General features: G+C 39.1%; 1 protein-coding gene across 5 annotated transcripts in view; it reads left to right on the plus strand.

Moving 5' to 3' along the window:
• The window catches only part of LOC135417807 (catenin alpha-3-like), a 61,402-nt gene that overhangs the window by 17,405 nt on the left and 30,090 nt on the right, over positions 1-13,907 (plus strand). For 4 of the 5 annotated variants that reach the window (XM_064662307.1, XM_064662308.1, XM_064662309.1 and 1 more), the window contains one exon: positions 9,988-10,094. In XM_064662307.1, coding sequence (XP_064518377.1) covers positions 9,993-10,094 — 102 coding nt within the window. In that variant the 5' untranslated portion in view covers positions 9,988-9,992. Of the gene's footprint in view, positions 1-4,153; positions 4,268-9,987; positions 10,095-13,907 lie in introns of those variants that run through there. The other variant, XM_064662310.1, reaches the window with a different exon arrangement.

The following is a 13,907-nucleotide window of genomic DNA, read 5'->3' on the forward strand; positions in this document are numbered from 1 at the left end:
GAAATAATGGAAAAGGAAGAATAAAATGTTGCATAGATGCTGCTATTTAAAAAAGTTTAACTTACCCCCTTGCACTTTGCTGCATTAGGCATCTCATGCAAGGAAGGTTTATGTAAATGTATATTTATCACGCCTCAGTGTGAAAATACTGACTTACTGCATGATTTTATAACTTTTTGATTTTAAAATATAGAAGACACTTGTTTATAAGTGAGGGGTAATGAGGGGCTGTTACGTTCAGTACAACCTTCTGCATATTTCAAAACCTTTATGTGCACAATTTTCTGTTAAGTAAAATCCATTTGAATTTCTCTTATTAAAGGCAAGAGCTGTGTTCAGACCTTGTGAAGCCCAAAAGATATCCAACAGCAAAGAATTAGGCCTCGTGACAGACATTTAGGAAAAATGCATATTGAACTGTTAATGTTTTCTCCTATTCCAAATCAGTTGGTTGATGTTGGAAAACTAATCCACCTCGGAAAAAGGTTTGCAGTTTTTTGTCTTTTTCTTTATGGTTGCTCTTCACCCAAATCATTTTGAGTTGAAATGAGAGCGAAGGTCAAAATGGGCAGGAATGTCTTCAGTCTTTATTTCTGAAGCTGTTTCACCAGAAACACTGTATGAGCTATATAGAGGTTTTTTTCTGAGCCAAGTTTTGATTTGAAGCTGGTTGTCTGAGTTGATAAAGGAAATAGGGTGCCATGCAGCACTGGGAACCCCATTGGAGGAGTAAATGTGCATGTCAAGGTCTATCCATTTATTCAGGCATGGCATGGTGGGATTGTGGTTTTGCTGAATACTGTTCTTCTGTCCCTGTTTATTGGATTATGCTTTTCGATGTGCTAGGTAGCTGCCTGCCTGCATCCCAAGTGGTTTGCAAGCATATCTCAAAATCAATATATGTACTTCAAAAGTATCAATCACATTTGCTACCCTTTGTTCTGCAATTGTTTTGTGCATGTCTGTAGGTAATGGGGAAGAAGGATACTATTCTAGAATACTAGACTACTATTTGGGTCAGTGGACAAAACAAATAGTGCAAACTTTTATGTCAGTTTGAAAATAGTTACATAAACTAGTACCTGATGGTGAAGCATCCTGGGGTAATGCATGGGTATGAAACAACCAAATCCATTGGCAAAATCAGTAGCAACTCTACAAAGAATAAAAAAACCACATTTTTTTACCTCATTGCAACTGAGCAAGACAAAGACATTTGTTAAGCAAAGCAGTAGAGTGTAATGTTGGAATAGATAATTGTCAGCAAAAAGGGGAAATGGAGAATTGCACATACCAAATAAAATTTTAAAACCTTTTAGTAGCACATCATGGAATTTTTTTGTTAGCTATTTTTTTTTTAATGAGTTGAACAATATCCTATTTTTAGTAGAAGGTCAACTTGAACTTTATTTAAACAGAGCCTCTGGTTCTGAATAGAGATAGGAACACTTTAAATGTGATAACAAAAGGGAGGGATTGGAGCCAGACCTTCTTGACCTATCCTTAGGAGCGCAAGATAGCCATCCATGTAAGAACTGTATGCCACTTAAATAGAGAGGAGTCCGTGTTCTGGGCTCAAATGCATGCAGTGAAAATAGCACTGAGACTCATGTGAAAGGAATTTTTTTCTTTAAGAATTTGAAATGGATCCAAAAAATGGTTGGTTTTTTTTTTTATAAAGTAAATATTTTTTTCAGTACCTTAAATATTACAAGTGTAGTTCCTAGACCAAAAACTTGATCCTTGCGAAACTGTCCCTGGAAGAAATCTTACAAACATAAGATTCTTAAAGTATTTCTAAACTAAGCAGTATTCTTTTAATTCTACTGTCACTCACAGTGTTGTATATCCACTAGAACTCCGCTGAGCAGGGCAATGATTTAGTTGACTGGGAAGGTGGTGAGGCTGTTGTCAAGTTCCCAAGTTCCCATGATTGGGTTTCAGTGGAGAAGAGTTTTCTTGCTGTGGCTGTAGGCTCAGGACCATGACACACATTTTTTTGGATGGTTGAAAAACAGCCTGGCATGCCAGTGCAAAGCCAAAAGTTGTGTAGCTGGTCAGGCTGTAGGATTCACACTTCTGCTGGAGCAACTCCTGGAATTTGTCGCTGTGTCGCAGCTGGAAGTGTGTACATTCACCAAAGGCAGGAATTCTGGTGATGTGTTTAAGGGACATGAAGGTATTAGCTGACCTAGGAATAAGAATACTAGTATCTGGGTAAACTTAACATGTGAGTATGGAAGAAGATGCTATATACTTTAGATTTATAGTGTAAATTATATTTGGAAATGTTTTACTCTCCTTAGCCTGCTTATTGGCCTCAGTTAAAGAAAGTGGAAGTAAGGTGCTCCAGTGACTATGATGGTTTTATCCCAGCACTCTGTCCCTGATTCTGCCACTGGCATTCTCTGTGATCCCGAGTAAATAATTTTTCCTTTGTGATTCTATTTCCTTATGTGATATTGAAACACAACCTCTGCTTGGAAAAGTGCTTTGATGGAATGCACTGTAGGAAAACTAGGCCTGAGTGTTAAACAAGGAAAAGAGAGCATGTCCTGAATGTTATAACCCTGGGGAAAATCTTAATTTTTTTATCTCACTAAATATCAGAAGGTTTGCATGAGACAAGTTCGTTGAGGTGTAATGCTTTCTCCCATCTCAAATGTTATTTTTCCATAACCCATAATTAAACCTTTTCACGCCATGAGGTCAGTCGTGACCTGTTGCTTGCCATGTGGATTCTCCAGTATCCATACAGAACTAGGCTCAAGCTAGTTTCTTTTCCTTGGTAGCTTGATTTTAAGGGATGATATATAACACTGTTTATGCTGAGAACTATGTTGAAGAACTTGGAAATCTTATGTCCTTGGGAATTTCAGCTGCTTTTCAGATGTGGATTGAAAAAGTGCTCTAGGGAGAAAGTAGGCAGAAGTGAAAGGGAGTATAAAAAGAAGTGCTGTGGTTTTTATTTTCCAGTTACTTCACTGCAAATCTACACCTAAATGCAAAGCCTGTTTAAATAAAGTAGCTTTCAGCTATTAAATGTTATTAATGGATCTGAATCTTGTCACCTTCTTCAGTTCTCCAGCTCTTCTTTCCTTTGTGATGTCTGTGCATTAACATGGGAATAACATGTGTGTTTCTTGTTGCCAGTGGTAAGAAGTGAGAAAGTCTGAGATGGTTAGGGTGTAACCTGACAGCTTTGTCTGGAAATCTAAATAATTTGGCAGGTGCATTGTAGGTTTTCCCCGGTATTAAATGGGCCAGATCATTCCCAGGTGTTGGAGATAGTGCTCCATTCTGGGCCTTGGTCTGGCCCACAAAGTACAGCAGGTCTTCAAGCAAAAGAATTGTTGTATTGGGAACAGAACTAGAACATTTTAGCATTCTGAATATCTTATTTCATATGTCACCTAGAGAATTAAAGAGAAATGCAGCAATTGTTTATGTGACTTCTCTGACGTCTGATTAGCTCTCGCTGTACTGGCTCATTAGCAAAAAGACTAATAAATTTTATTCCCAGAGTGCTGTTGGTACCAATTGATTAAGCGGTATAAGAAATATTGAAATTAAGACCAAATAATAAAAAGCATTCTATTACATATTCTCACATCTTGGAAATCCTCCGGTGCCCTGTCCGTGTGTATCTTGTTAAAAAACAAATCAAGACTACTTTGTCTTAATATTTTTTTCTAGTCTTCCCCGTTTTTCAGAAGCCAATAGGCCTATGCATTTTGTGAGATTGATAGGATAATATATTTTATGTCATTATAGAGTACTACACAATAGAAAAAAAACTAACAGAGAAAACAAATTTGGTGCCAAGTGACTGGGTGAGAGCCTTATGAATCCCTTTGCTGTCCAGCTCAGGAGGCTGAGAGTGAGTCATTGCCTCCAGACAGAAGTTGGCATACAACTGGAATATATGGGAAAACAGTAGCTGTGCTGAAAATTCCAAGAACAATCACTAGAAGTATGACATGTTTCATGTCATCTAATTGTTCAAAAGCTTGTTAACTCTGATTTTTGTTGCCATGCTTGTGCCCTCGGATATAGCTTTAAGGATGCCCATCCCCCTGCCAGCCCTCCAGCAGCCACTGTGTCCTGTCAGTCATCCTGAAATACATTGGAGAGCTTGTCAGGCAGTGCCTTGCAGATGCCTCAGGAGCCCCATAGTGAGCCACAGCAGTTGCACTGAAGTTTCTAACCCAAGGAAATAACGTAGTTGCCTTAGTGCTGAATATGGACCATGTGTTTTCTAGGATAGGTGAGTGATATGCTGTTGGCTTTTTTATGCTCTAGCAGGAAATGGATTTTAAAGTTCAGATTTTCTAATTTATGCAGAATATCTTTGGCTCTGCTTTCTGACACTTATTGTATCTGTATGCAGATGGTTTAAAAGCTGCAGGTGCTGTGTTCACATTGTGCTGCAGATGGATACAGACTTTGGTTGTTTTTCCAGTGCCTTTGGCCATTTTTCCAGTGTCTTTGGCTATGTCTGATGAAAAGGCAAAATTCTCCTGATACTGAAGTTTGTAGCACTTGGTAGGAGCGTGCAGGTGGTTGCTTTTCTGGCTGTTCTGGGACACAACTGTATCTTGTGACACATGCTTAACATCCTAAGTGTTGTAAGAGCAACTCGTCTCCAGTGCTGAAATCGCCCACTGTAAAGGTTAATCTAACCGAGTGTGAGGTTATAGCAGCCTTCTGCCAAAATATCTCGCAGTCAAGACCCCTGCTGTAATTAGGAGGCATATTATACTGGACTAGACATATGCATTTCCAAAAAAAAGAAAATGGACTGTGATTCTCATTTTTTTCCTGAGACAAACACCAGATTTTGTCGTCTTAGTGAGTGTGATCTGGAAGGACAGAAGTTCCCTTACTAAGTGGAAGTATCAGAAAATATCTCAGAATGATCTTTACTGGCTGCATATTTTTCTTTCTATCACCTCTGATACTTGCCTTGATTAAAAAAAAGATGAATTAAAAATCAAAATTAAATATTGGTTACCATATAGTATGGTATATAACAGTAAGGAGAGCCTCATAGGTTAAAAGTATGTAGTCAAGGTTTCCCTGCACTGGCTTGCAAGGTTGTTTCCATCTTTTGGGCTACTCCAAGGAAGTTTCAGAAAACATTAGAATTTTACTTAAAAAAAAATTACTGGAATCAGCAAGTGAGTCCTTAAATGAGTTATTTATACCTTAGAATATAATTGAAATTTTCAGAGACAATAGTTTTTGGAATTGACTTTCAGTTACTGATGAGTTATGGGCCTGACTCAAGGCTAAAAGATATTATTGGCTCAGCTGGCTTTTGAACTCAGGGTTCAAGCAAAGAATAAAAATGCTGATGTTAGACAATATGCTGAGGTTCAAAACCAAGCAAACAAACAAAACCCCAGCACAACCCAGAAAAGAAAGAGTCATGGCATGTGGATTCACATTTTTCTGACCTGCAAAAATGAGGTTGGATTTGTAACACTTCCCAAGTTTGAGACTGCTCAGGGGTGGAATTCTGGAGCACAGTGATCTCTAGTAAGAGGAATTGACTGTAATTGCAACTATATTTTTATCTGCCAAATTTTATAAAAGATCTGATTGTTGTAGATGACCTGTAGCATGGGAAGTTGTGCTGAGAGAACGGAGAGCAGCTCTGCTGCAAGCAGCAAAGGTTTTATTTCTGGATTTTGAGTAAAGCAGTTGCTAACACCCTTCTATCAAGGCATTGAGAGGAAACCACTGCAAAGTTAAAGCATGAGTGCATCTGCAGAAAAACTAATCTGAAAATCATCATGTCTTCAGATCTCAGTAGAAGCACGAAGTACTGTCTCCAACTATTTCTTACGCGTCCCCTTGCAACTGATATATGAAAATTCACAGCACAATCAATACTATCTATTTGCAACTGTTGTGATGGATTTCAAGAAGTGTCCATATACTGGGAGGCTCCTAAAAATGTCAAAGATAAGGCTTGGTAACCAGCAATATCATAAAGATTTATTTTTTTCTAATGTGAATAAAAGGCAGTTTGAAATCTAGGCCAAAGATTTAGAAAACCAGTGAATTGCAGATTGTACAAAAGAGTCTGCCTTTGAAGCAATCCCATGAAACTGGAGGAGAGTGTCTTGTTGAATTAAAATGCTTTTGGAATCAGGGCTTGTCACGTGAAAGGGGGGAGTTTAGATTTTGCCTGTTGGTGCCCCCGGGAAAGTTGAGACCTTCGTGTCCCACCAGTCACCGTCTTGTAATGAGACCCTTCCCCAACAGTCACAAGATCAGAGGGGGATTTGACTGCCCCTGTCAGAGGGGCTCAGCCAACAGTGTGGAGACTTTTAGAGCAATCTACTGAGATATATATTAAGGAAGCACAAGCTCTAGTACTAATAACAGCATTTAACTTGTGTAGAGTATAATTCTTACCCAGGGCATCCCTGTGGGGGGAGAAGATGGGCTCAGCCTGTCAGCTGACCCCAGCAGTTTCAGTGGAGTCTTCTGCAATCTTCCCCCTATCCCCAACTTACTTTTATACTATTTCTTTATGTTTAGGTGGAGCTTGAGTAGCTCTAGTCATAAATACCTTTTATTTCTGATTGGTGTAAAGTTCTCTTGCCTAATGGGATGGGGGTGGTCGTCTGGGGGGGGGGGTTTGACGTGGTTGTTGGCTCAGCAGCAGAACCCCTTGTTTCTCCCTTGGCTGACAGGTACTGTATGGTCTCATGATCTTCCAAGTAGCACAGTGTTTCCGCTTTCTGCCAGGATTTCAATGGAGGGAGGCCACGTAGACTTCACTTTGTTCTGCTCTCTGTTCCATCCCTCTGAGCACACGATTATCGTTGTATGGGGAGCATGTCGACTGCATTCCATCCACGGACTTGCAGCTGCATTTTACTCTAAGAATTCTTAGTCTCCTCTAAATTTTAACCCTGCCCATCATCCCACAGGGGTGGACATAGCAAAACCAGCACAGATGCTTCTCTGCTGTATGTTCAGAGACCACACCAACGTGCTGGCAAGTGGGCACAGACATGACCCGGTGTTTGCCAACACTGCAGGACAATCCAAGGTGCACTCACTATGGTTTTGTTAGGGGAGAGGCAAATAAATACCAATGCAGTTTGGAACTGAAGCTGAGGAGAGCAAGGGTGTGAGTGACAGACATTTTTGGCTTTCAGAGCAAGTTATTAGTACTGTAGGGGAGAGCTTACTTGAACGGATTCAAAAAAATCTCTTGCTCATATTTACTATCTTTAATTCCAATGATTGTGTGGAGGTCTGAATGTTGGTGGGAACCTGGCTTCCAGGTTACTCATGGCTCCCTTGCTATCATAGCAAATGCTGCTAGAAATAACTATCTCTGTCTAGAATTTTAATCTACTTGGCAGGCATGGAACCTTTCTGAATATTCATTGTTCAATGAAATGATGCAATTAATAGGTGTTAGTCCTTTGAGACTGCATTTTATACTAGTCCTCTCGCTATTGAGGTAGACAGACTTCACTTGCATCATTATATATTGAGAGTATTTCCAAAGAATTACATGATTGAGAAGTTGGTTTTGCTTTTGTTTTTATTTTCCAAACATAAAGAACCAATGGGTCTAACAGTAAGAATCACTAAAGATAAAAAGCTTTTTTAAAAAGTCTTGCTTGTGTGAGTACCGTGTGGCATATCTTTGGCCTGAGCTGTAAGAATAAGCCCTTGTTGCAGAGGTCAGCACACCAAGGGTGTTATGTGCACAATGTGAAGAAGCCAGGAGGTGTTGCACTTCCATGATGACCCAAGCCGTAGCTGTATGGAGCACTCTGAGTGATTCTAAATTTGTCTTATAGCAATTGTTCCACTAAGCGGTAGATGGAAAGAGCCTGCCTTATTTCTTGCTTTGTTGCATATACAGTGTATTGTCAAGAAGTGACAGCCTGACCCATAACTAACATGCTGGGCTGGATGGGCTGTTGATCTGGTTCTGCAGGACATGTTGGATGTGCTTGTTGATGCTCCTTGATTTTTGATGTCTCCTGTCTCTAGTGCTCTGAGATTCTGAAAACGTTACGTACTTTGGACAAAGTATTTTGCCTGCTGAGAGCATGCCTAACCACCAGTCTCTACAGCTATTCCGTGTTTGCAGAGTGTTTTGTTCTGAGTTCAATGAGTAAATCAGTATTTTCCAGTGAGTAGAACAGAAGATAGCAAGTCATCCATCCGTTGCAAGGCGCTTTGTAGCAGCTGCAGTGAGGCTTTGTGAGTGAGAGGTGTGCTCTGTGCACTTGCACAGCTCCCACTTCATCCTGTGGGGGAGAAGGCACAGCAATTGGATCTGGCAGAAGGGCTGCAGACCTTTCCCACCACTTGTTTCTGAAGCAGTGAATTATGAGGGGGCTCAGTTCCCTTCAAACAGAGGGATAAGGAGTATTTCAAAACTATTGGAATATCCTGCCTACTGATTTATTGGACAGAAAGAGAACCACTGATGCTGGTGATTTTGGGAGTCTCAGATTTTATCTCATTGGGGTTTGTTACAAGTATCTAAATGCTGAATGTGTAAAATCCAGCCATATAATTTGCTTTGACATTTTCTAGAGTTCTCTTTCCATTATTCATTTCCATGGAAGGAAAAGTGTCATTCTGGTCAGTCTGATCTCAAGCTTCTCTTCTCTTTGTCTTTTGGCTTGGAATTAAAATGGAAAAATCCCTTCTCTACATATGGTATCACCTGGCTGAATGCAGCTGAATCTGTGGGAACTAAGGTTTGCCACTAGTGCAGCTTGTAATAAAAAAATAAACTTGGCACTTCTGTAACCTTTATTAAGAATGGCAAACCCGTAAATTGCTTTTAACTGTAATTCTTTAGGTATTGTTGATATTATCTTTGCTTGTAAGTGAAATGTGAATAACTCTTCAGATCCATTTCTACACAACTTGCTATAGAAACCCTAAACCTATTGTGTTGTATTAAATCAATGCTAGGTTCACTGGAAGGTAACAATATATCTCTTTAGCCTGCACAGTTGCAGTACTTTATTAGTTTATTATACAGCAGCAATGGTTGTAATAAGTCTTGCTTAAAAATGACAGATACCCATTATTTGTGTGTTTGAAGTCTTTATTGGCTAAAAAGGCTTTGCTGAGCTATGTTTTATGGGATGTTAAATTACTGCAAAATTTAAAATGTCTTTTATTTTGGGACAATAATCAGTTGCATTCCAACTAAAGCACAGTTATAATTCTCTGGTGGTACACACACATTTCAGGCTAATGGCCTGAACCATGGCCCAGTGAACTTGGTGAAAACCCTTAAATTAACATCAATAGACTTTAGATCAAGTTCCTAATGAATGATTTGTTCACTTTAAAGACCTTACTTAGCTTTACTTCCATCTTATTGACTTCACTAATAGGCTGTCTTGACTTAATCTGTCTTGACACTTAGAAAAGGTTTGTTATTGCATGTTGTAAAATGACAAAATACTTCACTTTCTCCTGCTATTAATTTCCAGTAGCTCTAAGGTCTGCTGTATGTTTTTGTTCTTAAGGTGTTTATTATGACCACTGTAATTTGGTGCATGGAGTGAGATAACAAGTATTGTGCACATAGCATTAATGTTTTTGTGATAAATTCAGTAATGTAATATTTTTGCTTTAAAACTCCTTTTTAGACTACTAGAGAACTTACATTTAATGGTATTCTAATGCAATTATCCTTGTGTATTTTTTAATATGTGGTCAATGTAGAAATCTGTGTGGGAATACAAGAAATTATATGTACTTTAAATCTATGATTTCACAGTCCATGTAAGCATTAGCATATTTTTTTTTCACAATGAAGAGTCGTAAAAATTACTTTTTTTTCTTGAAATCCTAAGGCTGTTGTGAAACAAGTCCATATTCCCATAGGCAGTCTCTCTGCTCTGACAGAGGGCAATGAGACTTGCAGTCATGGCTAATAATTACTTACTGCACTTTTTTTTGTTGTTTTGTACCTAGGTGAAATGTCAACCAAAGTGCCAAACATTAAGCTGAAAATTGATCCTCGGGATCTGCAGATCCAGACGTTTACAGTGGAGAAATTACTGGAACCGTTGATAATTCAGGTATTTTAGGATTGCAGAAAATAGGAGGGAAGGGAAAAAGGCTGAAGAACTTTGACTAAGGACATTATTATGAAAGGCACACACACAGCTCTTCTGCACTTGTAGTTTATTCTGGCTCAGAATCTGTCCAGGGGGATCTGCCTTCTTCCAGATTTGGTCACTTGTTCAGTCACTTCCATTTTTGCCACACAGTATATCATAGTAAATGTTACATGTTCTCTTGTGCAGTGCTATCTAGTAGATGTTTCAGTGTAGACTACACAGCAAATGGATTTCCAGTGCAGGAACAGTTTCATATTTGAAGTAGTGGACAGAGTAGAAAAGAGCCTTGAAAATCTGTAGGTGAGTTTCTTTATCTGAATTTTGAGAGGAATTGCATTCTGGGGCATTTTAGGGTCTTTAATACAATGGAGAGGACCTACTCAAAGACTTGACCTAATTTTGCAAATAATGTGTATAACTAAGAAAGTGTTAAGAGACCTCTGTAGCAATATGTTACAGGATGAAGAACAGAAAGGAAATCCGTTTTGAAACTTCAGCTATTTTGAATTTTCTCTCCCTTGTGTGTAGAACAAAGATATTGGGTTACCTGCATGTAATTAGTCACACACAGCCCAAGGAAGCAATCTTACCTCTGTCCTTTTCTATGCTCTTCTCAATCTTAGAAAAGCTTGAGTCTGTTAAAAATGGAAGTGCTTTGGTTCTAGGAGAATATGATTTGGGCTGTCTTTCCCCCCTTTCAACCTTAATGCTTTGTTTCAGAACAGAACTGTGGAAGGAAAACTTGAATTTTGAGTGGAAGGAGACAAAAAAGTGCTGAAAATGCAAAAACAGGTTAAAACTAATACTCCAGTGAAGGGTGATTGAGATGCTAGAAGGGTAATAAATGAAAACTGGTCTGTGATTAGAATCAGACCAGTCACAGATAAAAATTATGTTCTTGCTAGATTCACTTAGCAACTGCTGCTGGAATACAGTTTAACTTTGAGATTTATGTTGTAATTTATTTATTTAATAAATAAATTTGTCTTGTAATGCTGTAGCAGGAAAGAAGCAGTGGAAGTGTTTGAGGTTCCCCGAAGTCTACCCTAGCCAGTTATGCTAAATGTTGGAGCAATCATTAGGTTAACAGCATCAATCTTGGAGAAAATCAAGCCAAAACCAGCCTAGGAGGTCACTAGGATGTAGTTGTGGAAGTAACTTTGCAAATTACTTTGTTAGATTGACTTTCACCCCTGCAATCTGCAGTTGGCAGTGGTGATCGCTTTGAAACTGTGAAAATAGTAGGACACATTATTTTGTATAAAACCCCCTCGGACGTGGCAACTTCTCTATCCATGCCCTTTGGAGTCCCTTGGATGACTGATGAAGGACAGGGAGTTGAAAGGCTTCTATTCTCCCCTGTCAGCCATGCCACAGAAGTTTGCTCACCCAGAGAACGCACGCTGTTGGTTTTTATGCTAGGTACGGGGAGTTTTCTTTCTGTGTGCTGAAAGGGATGAACCAGGGTGTGTTTGTATGAGCAGTACTTCAGATTGGAAACAGTGGGCAGGGGTTCTGCTGTTGTCATTAGATCACTTGAGTTCATTTTCAAATGACTAGGGATTGCAGTTACACTGAATTAAATTTTTAACAAAAAATGATAGTTTATGATTGATGCTTAAAAACACTTTTATATTAAGGTAAAAGTGAACCAAATATTTTATACTCAGGGGACCACGACATTGTTTCTTGAACTACTGCAGTATTAAAAGATTGTCTCTAAGTGCTGCCTGGAACTGAATACAGCCTGACAGAACCTCTGCACAGTTCCTTAGGAACTCAGTATTTGGGATAACTATGACAACCCCCCACACCCCTTCGGCCTAATAAGTAATGGCAATAACAGGCAACAGCAGCACGACTAAGCTTTGTAACTGTGATGGCACATGGGCTTGAAAACGACTGAAAACCCCCTTGTGCCTCTAGCACAGCTTTTGCTCCTACCAGAGATGTGCTGGGGGACTTGCTGTGTGTGACAACAAGGTGTTAATGACTGGGAAATGTAGTCATGCATGAGCAGGATTAATGGGGTTATGTTTTCCCTTTTTCTTGTAATGATATCATTTTGACTGTGTATTCTGCCACTACAGTGCAAGCTGTGTTGACAATGGCACACTATGTGAGCTACTGTGTGGTTCAATTCTTTCTGTACGGGATCTGCATAAAGTTTTTGCATTCCTCATTGGGATTCTGTGTTAGAGAATGCAGAGTAGTTTTCTTGTTTTCTGTAATCTCCATGAACAAAGAACTGTCTATTAAATCAGAAGCTGCCTCTGATATTTCCTGATGGTGATGCTGAAGATGAAGGGTCTCGTAGTCAAGAGTTTTCACCTGCAGGAATGATTATTTTTTTCCATGCTTTCCCATTTGTTTTATTTCCTTTCCTCCTCAACATATGAATGAACAGTGCATAGAATGACATTTTACATAAGAAAGACTACAGTAAAAATCTGAGAAATAGAATATATTATTTTCTGGGAAATGTGATTAAATACCTAAGACACATAAAAAGTATCTTTTACGTGATAGATTTTTGGGGCAGCTTGCAATTTTTGATGGTGTTTGATACCTTTCTTGTTGGAAGTATCAGCCTATAATCTCTTTAACTCATTCTTAAAAATATGATCATTGAAACTGCATTAAAGGCTTTAGAACTGATGTTAGAGGGTTCGTAAAAATAAAAGGTAGAACGATTCTTATTCCCAGTGCATTCTCTTACCAGCTGGCTGATTTATGTGCAATAAATAATTTCATTTTCTTCCTTTGAGCTACAGTCAGAAAAATACATGAGCCCTCTCTAACAATCTGAGCCAGAGTTATTAATGTTGCTGTCTCCCTTGGGACCTGCTGAAGCAGTCTATGTCAAGTGGATGGTCCTTTTTCTCCCCAAATTTCACATGAATGACGTAGGGGGCAGGGCTTTTATCTTTCAAAGATGTGTTTATAGAAATGTTCCCAGAGGATGTTTGTCAGTGACTTTTAAAAGTACTAATTCATGAAAAGCACTCGAGTGCATGAATTCATGGACAAGATCTAAAGGTGAGCTGAGGCACAGAGAGCACACTTCTCATTTTGTGCCTGTGTGTGGAGCCGTCCTTCACAGACCAGCTCAAACTACAACTCCACTGCAGCACTTAGCTGAGTTTGCCTGCTGGCCTGAAAAATTCAGAGTCAATTCTCTTGCTTTGCCTATCCAATACTGCTGGTGGTTGGAATGCCATTAATAAAATGAAGCTCCAGGGTTAGATCTGTACTTAAGATTATACTATCCATGCTTCAGCACAGAGAACAGAACAGAGGATTAAAAAACATCAGTGAACTTAATGAAAAAATCCTTTCGGAGTCTTTCCATAGTGTGACAGCTCAAGCAATGTCTTTAGAGCATAGTCGTTCAGAAACATTCTGTTGGAGTGTGGAGGCTGTGCTCAGATGATGAGGAATGTTGAGTGGGATGCTCTATGAAAATAAGTTCTTTATGGATGTTGAAATGTGTTGTTAAAAAATATAATTTGGACAAAGCTGCAGTATAACTACATTCTGGGCAAAATGATGTACAATTTTAATGTTGAGAGCATACCAAAGACTTCAGAGGTGCTGAGTTCTGGCCACTGTGATACTCCCTTGTAAGAAGAGAAGGCATTTGGAAAGGTGTCTGTACTCATTTTGAGTATTTGTTTCTGAGATACCTTGGGAGTCTTAAGTTGGAAATATGGAAGATTCAGCACTTTAGGGGGAAAAGGACCTGGGGGTGCTGTTGGACAGCAGCTGAAC

This window comes from Pseudopipra pipra, chromosome 8 (genome assembly GCF_036250125.1).
Source record: "Pseudopipra pipra isolate bDixPip1 chromosome 8, bDixPip1.hap1, whole genome shotgun sequence".
In the NCBI taxonomy this organism is placed as follows: domain Eukaryota; kingdom Metazoa; phylum Chordata; class Aves; order Passeriformes; family Pipridae; genus Pseudopipra; species Pseudopipra pipra.